Genomic DNA, 6368 nt, shown 5'->3' on the forward strand with positions numbered 1-6368 from the left:
TCCTTTTTTAATTCTTTTGTGTTTTGATAGATGCCCTCTACTTTTTTTCGTTCCTTTTTTTTTTTTTTTTTTTTGAGGGAGGGAATGGGGGTTGCATTCTATAAACTTTAAAAAGAACCTTAAATATTTCTATCGAATGTCTTAAAATTAAAACATATTATCATGTTGTGTGAAAAGAATGGCACGTTCTCAAGTCAACTCAAATACGTCTGTTTTTCGATACAATACGTCTGTTCGCGTCTAAACGTGTTAAAATGGAGCAAACACCCACACAAGACATGATGTAACGGCAAGAATCCATTCACTTCGAATTCGAATTTGTTTTTTTCATCACATATCGTTTGTTTTTTTCCGCCGTATGGAACCGAGGGAGACGACAGGGAGTTCAGCGACTGAGGACTGGGGATGGCAGTGGGGGTCCGAGGCGAACGACGCACGAAACATCGACACATGGATTTAATGTCATATTTGCAATGCATGCATGTGAAGCGACCCGCAATTGTCAGGCTTTGCTGTTGGAATTGTTTCGAACTCTTGTCGAAAAATGAACCCATTTCAGGCAGTGTCCCGGGCCCCTGCTCCTTTATTTCCTTAACTAGATAATAAGGCCAATAGGGACGCTCATTTCATGCGTCAAATCAGAGCCCGTACTAAAATTGAAGTTCATGTCCTTATCTAATCTAACTATCCTCACCTTCATCGACCTTCCCACCACACTAACCGGCTCTCGGCTGTTTATCTCGCTGCCAAGCGAGGGGTTTTTCGATCGCCGGATTGCGGGGATCAAGTGTCGAACGTTCAGTCAAAAGGCACGCGCAATTCGTCGTCTAATTTTCAAGTTCTCATGATCCTCATCGGCCTTTCGAGTTTCAACCACACAACCAAACCCATTTCAAGGATAGGGGGGGTGGGTAACGCAATAAGTGATCGACAGATCCGGACGCGATGGGGCAGATGGACTTTTACCCAGTACGTGATTAGCACAACATTTCGATACACAATTACAACCTCATTCTTCAGGCATATCATTTTCTCAAATGTCACGCTTTTCATGCAGACGAGGCGCACGAATGGGGTTCTCTACTCTAACAAAACCCTAACATCATTTTGGCAGGGGACGGTGTTTTCATTTCTTGGACTGTAAACGAAAAACAAATTTGGAGAGAGAGAGAGAGAGAGAGAGCACGAGGCATATTTCAATGGCATGAGAGAGAGTCACAGAGACGAACAATCTAAGTACAACAGTTAAGAATCAATGAACTCATGAGCAGCACGCATTCACACTGTCCCAGGCCGATCTGTGTCCGATTACGTCGTCATCCAGTCTTCAACTCCCATCTTCATCCTACACGAGAGAGAGAGAGAGAGAGAGAGAGAGAGAGAGAGAGAGAGCCTCTCAAGCAAGCTCTTGATTCTTCTCCACCACCCTCACTCCCTTGGCAGATCTAAGCGCATTCGCCTGTCCACACACAGAATGTAACTTAAAACCTAAAGAGAGAGAAGCGGTCGGTGGGGCAGGGAGGGCTAGTTAGGTCGCTACCTGTTCCTCGGAGATCTCCACGGCGAACCCGTCAACGATGACGAGAGAGAAGGTCTTCTTGTAAGTCCCCGGCTCGAGAGTGGCCGCCAATAACCCGTCGTGCTTGGTGCTCAGATACGAGTCCAGCTCAAACGCTCCTCGCTTGCTTCTGTCGTCGTTAACGACCGCATTCACACGCCATATGTCAAAATGCGTAACAATCTTTACCACAGGAACAAGGAAAAGAATCACATTTTGCAATGAGAGTATTGAGCTCAGTGAGGCGACCTGTCGGCGCAAAGGCGCTCGTACTCGGGATCGTAGTTCATGAAGACGAAGTACATTTCGCTTTCTCTGCTCTCCATTGCTGTTTTCTCTTTCACCGCCGCCCCTGGACCGATCTCTGGCTGCCGCTTTTCTTCTTGAATATGGTGTGGAATGTGAAGTAGCCGCAAGTTTTCACTGGCATAAGAGCTTCTTTATATGTAGGAGACAGGTTGACTTTTCTGAGTCCAGCGAAGACTCGTCACGTTCTCGCTTTAGAAGTGCCTGCTTCTTATCATCTATTAATCACTTCATGCTTGTGCTTGAATTATTCTAGTCTATCATTCGTGCTTAAAAGTCGGGTCCGAGTGAGTGTTTGCTCATGTGCTTGCCACATTGATAGTTTACTTCGTCTATGCGATTAGTCCGATTACCACATTGCAAGGTGCTTGGCACAGTTTTACCTCAAGGCTCGCATCGACTGGTAATCATTGATATATTGATTTTATCGTCTCCGAACTTGTGATGAATTTTTGAATTTTTAAAGAAGAAAACGAATATAGAGAAAGTACATGAAATGTATTCCCCAACGCTTAACTTTTTTCTATTTTTCTATCTCATTGACTTTGTCAAGCATCCAAAATAGCCTCTAAAATCCTTTTAGCTTTATCTTGTACAAGCTTAAAAAAAAATTCCTGAAAATATTAGACAAGGAACAGATGCTTAAGAAAACTAAGCTTGCCTTGGTAACATCAGATTAAAATATGCTAACCCGCAAGCTTATGTTCGGAAAAGTCAACATTTATACATAGTTCAGAAGAGAAAAAAAAGAGATTAAAGAGACTTAACGTGCCTTGGGTAAGGCAAAGTCGTCCCCACGCGTTGGTTCCGACGACCATCCAATCATGGACCGCAACGTGTCGTCCGATCCATGTCAACAACCAATCAGCGGAATTACTTCATTTTCAATCCGTGATAGTCCGTCCCCAATCGTGTGAATAGACAATAATTAGGGAAGTCGAAGTCAAAGTCAAAGTCTTGATATTCCTATCACGTGAGTTCGTAGAATCAATGTGCCCACGACATAAATGGATCCATGACCGATTGATAGCTAAATAAAGAAATGTCATGGATCGATTAAAAGATTTTTAACAAAGTCAACTGAAACTTACCTAGTTACTTGGATTTTTATACTATGATAGCAAAGAAGAAGGGTTACGTGCAATCTTTAACCAAACGAAGAATAGATCGGGAGATAGTAAGAGTACATGCCACGCTCTATGCTGAGGGACTTGAATGTGAAATCTAGATACATCTTTCCCGTGTGGCCATGTCAATTCACATCAACATTATATAATGGGTTTCGCCGCGTCAGTTTCTCGGCAAAAACCGGTATAAATGTGTGAAGGTACTCTGACTTGTAAGGATATAGTTTATACATAGCATACATGTGGGCCATGTCATATAGGATAGTCGGCATTCATGTTAGTAATTTTCGCTCAAAATTGATCAGGTAGATTAAATTGATATAAATGCAAAATCAATTGAAAAGTTCATGAATGAATTGATATCAATATAGTTGATTGAGTGACAGTAAGAAAGCCGTTAACCTTGACAGTCTGATAGTATAGTTAATTATTTCTAATCACATGATTTTTCAATCAATAAGCATTTTATGCAAAATACTCGATGATGACGTACGGACCTACGATCGGGATTATACCGTCTATCAAGAGAGCATTCCCGTGACATTAATACTTAAAAGAAACAAGTCGAATCCAACGTAGGAGAGAATTCAGCAATCCAAGTACAAAATTAGGTGAAATGCTTGTCACTCTGACAATAATATTACATCGGCCATCTCACCGGTACTTAAAATGCTTGCTTGCCCCACTTGCCCCACTTGCAGATTTCAAGCCATGCGGGCTTTAAAAAAGTCCACGTGAGGTGGAGATATTGATCATGTGGCCTTGTGGTGCATGGGGGGACCACACAAGTTGTTCATATTGATGCCACGTGTTTCTGATCTCACGGCCAACCTAAGGAGAATTACTAAATTTTTTTTAAATTTATTACAATTGTGTCAATTCAATTTTAAATTTTTTTCATTTGTGGTGTTACTTGCATTGACGTGATAATTTTTAATAATATTTTTTTGATTTATTTTTTTCTTCCCTATCTTCTTCTTAAGAAAAAATAGAGAAAATAAATAAAAACTAAAAAAATCAAATAAAATATTAAAAAATTACTAAAAACTATCATGGCAACATCACGTTAGCGATTTCCAAATAAAATTACTCCAATTGATTGAATTGGTACAATGCAAAAAGTTTAACACTTTTTTGGTAATTTTTCCTGTAGATCTAGATTGACAGTAATTATTTGCTTGCGTGGGTCCTACATATTGAATTGAATTTGAAACGTCGGACTTGATGGAACTCATCTAACCTCCATATGGGACTTATCAAATTTAATTATTTATATTCAATTTAGGATATATACTATATTCACTTAACACTTATTCGTTTGTTCTATTCAATTAAATTTGATTGAGGTGATGATGCCAACGATAACCCTCGGATTCCATAATAGGACATTTATATCTTATTTCATGAGTTCATATTTACATGTCCGTTGAGAAATCATCATTAATCATACTTCATTTAAAATATTTCACGTCTAGAGTTCAGAATTTGTTTGTAATTCGGGACATTGGTATTGCTTAGGGTTTTTTCGATGAACATTTCGTAATTTTTTTTAAAATGATACAAATGGTCATTTTTAGAAAAAAAAATATGCACTGATTATCCTCGAAACAAACTTACCCAAATGAAAAAAAAAATAGCTTTGATTAATTTTAACCTAATATTTTAGGTTCAGGGAGATACAAACAAGCTAGGTAAAACATCTCACAGCTCATCAAGGAAAAGAATCTATAGGCTTTCAACGTCACCACCTCCGGTCCGTAAGCTGATCACAATATGATCAGAGAAAATACAACCCACTGGAGGTGTCCTCGAAGTGTTATGTGACTCCTGTGAATTGCTTGCTCCACATGCAGAAATCTCACACTCGCCCCTCATAAGCAGACCGCCAGTGGGCCCAGTGCCATGAAAGAGCTTCGAGAGCCCCAGTATAGCACTGAGGATGCACCGCCAACCTGTACAATCCAAGATTCAAATCACACGCTCAAAAACGTCGCTAATGGCCGTCAGTACCTGCTCTATGGGGGGCCTCTCTTCTGCTACTTCGTTTGTACACTGCAAGGCAATCTCCAGCACCTGCATGGCCTCGCTCCTCTCCTTCTCTTCCGCGCTGAAGTCGAAGAAGTCGATCCGCCCCTCCACGATCTTCTCCTTCTTCCGCAGTATGCACTTCCGGTACTCCTGCGCCGCCTTTTTCTTGCAGATGATGTCGAGCATGACGACCCCGAAGTTGTATATGTCCCCCTTCTGGCTCATCTCGTCCGAGTAGAGGCTCTCGGCCACGGCGGTGGGGGGCAACGGCGTGCCCTGCGCCTGCCCTGTGTCGGAGACGTCGACGCGGCGCGCCAGCTGGGCGAAGCCGTAGTCGGAGAGGCAGGCGGTGAAGTCGGCGTTGATCATGATGTTGGCGGACTTGATGTTGCCGTGCACGTTCATCTGCATCTTCTTCTCTTTGGGAGGGGAGAGGGAGTGGATGAAGAGGATGGCCTTTGCCGCTGTGAAGAGGATCAGGAGCCTCTGGCTCCAGCTCAGGGCCGTGTGTCCACAATCCCTCCCACCTTTCAATTCACAAAGAGAGAAAATTATAGAACAATTGATCCGCCCAAGACAGATGATGTCGAGCGAATTTAGACGAGAAAGATGGTGCTTCAAATCACCCAAGAACAGAACATCTGCTTTTGCTCACCGGAGAGGAGGTCATGGAGGCTGCCCATGGGGTAGTAAACGCAGAGAACGAACTTGATCCGCTTGGAGTAGAGGTACGCCAACACGGGCACGAGGTGGTCGCACCTCCTGCTGATCTGCGCCATCCTCTGCAGCCTCCTCCCGAACTCCCCTTTCCTCACGGCCACCGCCCGGAACCTCTTGAGCGCGCGCACCGCCCCACCCAAGAACACCAACTTCTCCGTGATCCCCAAGCAGCTCTCCCCCATCACCCCGACCGACGCCCTCAGGACCTCCCTGAGAGTCGGCTCGCCCCGCGCGCCCGGGCAGTAGCTCTTGACCGCGTCGCACACCACCAGGGGGATGTCGTCCATGAACCCCACGATGCAGTCCTCGTACTCGTGCAGGATCGACGCCGACCGGGTGACGTCGTCGCCATGTTTGGGGCTTCGCTTGGGCTTCGTGAAGGCCCTCGACAGCATTTCGGCTGGGGGAAAGGGAAAAATTTTGGGTCTTGGTCTGTTGGCGGGTGGGAGGATCGATGATCAGGGTTGGTCCTTTAGTTGAGGTTCTCGGCTGGTTTTGATTGGTTTGCTGTTGGGTCTTTGTTCTTTTCCCCTTAAAAGAAAAGGGAATTCATCACGGTCTTGGCTTGGGAAGTATCGAGTTCCAGCGTGATTGATCTTTGGTGGTGTTGTTGGGGTGCATCTGGGTTG

General features: G+C 43.9%; 2 protein-coding genes across 2 annotated transcripts; both read right to left on the reverse strand.

The window, feature by feature from the left end:
• Positions 1-1380: 1380 nt before the first annotated feature.
• On the reverse strand, positions 1381-2043 carry LOC115740905 (subtilisin-like protease SBT2.5). The gene is made up of 3 exons (XM_030674555.2): positions 1808-2043; positions 1541-1688; positions 1381-1459 (listed from the first exon to the last, which is right to left on the reverse strand). The coding sequence occupies exons 1-3, from the start codon at positions 1882-1884 to the stop codon at positions 1397-1399; spliced, it is 288 nt and encodes a 95-aa protein (XP_030530415.1). The 5' UTR covers positions 1885-2043; the 3' UTR covers positions 1381-1396.
• A 2763-nt stretch (positions 2044-4806) lies between these two features.
• On the reverse strand, positions 4807-6146 carry LOC115740902 (probable inactive receptor kinase At5g58300). The gene is made up of 2 exons (XM_030674550.2): positions 5675-6146; positions 4807-5546 (listed from the first exon to the last, which is right to left on the reverse strand). Exons 1-2 carry the CDS (start codon positions 6132-6134, stop codon positions 4960-4962), a joined length of 1047 nt encoding a protein of 348 aa, XP_030530410.2. The 5' UTR covers positions 6135-6146; the 3' UTR covers positions 4807-4959.
• Between the last annotated feature and the right edge of the window lie 222 nt (positions 6147-6368).

The sequence above is a fragment of the Rhodamnia argentea genome, chromosome 9 (assembly GCF_020921035.1).
Source record: "Rhodamnia argentea isolate NSW1041297 chromosome 9, ASM2092103v1, whole genome shotgun sequence".
In the NCBI taxonomy this organism is placed as follows: Eukaryota; Viridiplantae; Streptophyta; class Magnoliopsida; order Myrtales; family Myrtaceae; genus Rhodamnia; species Rhodamnia argentea.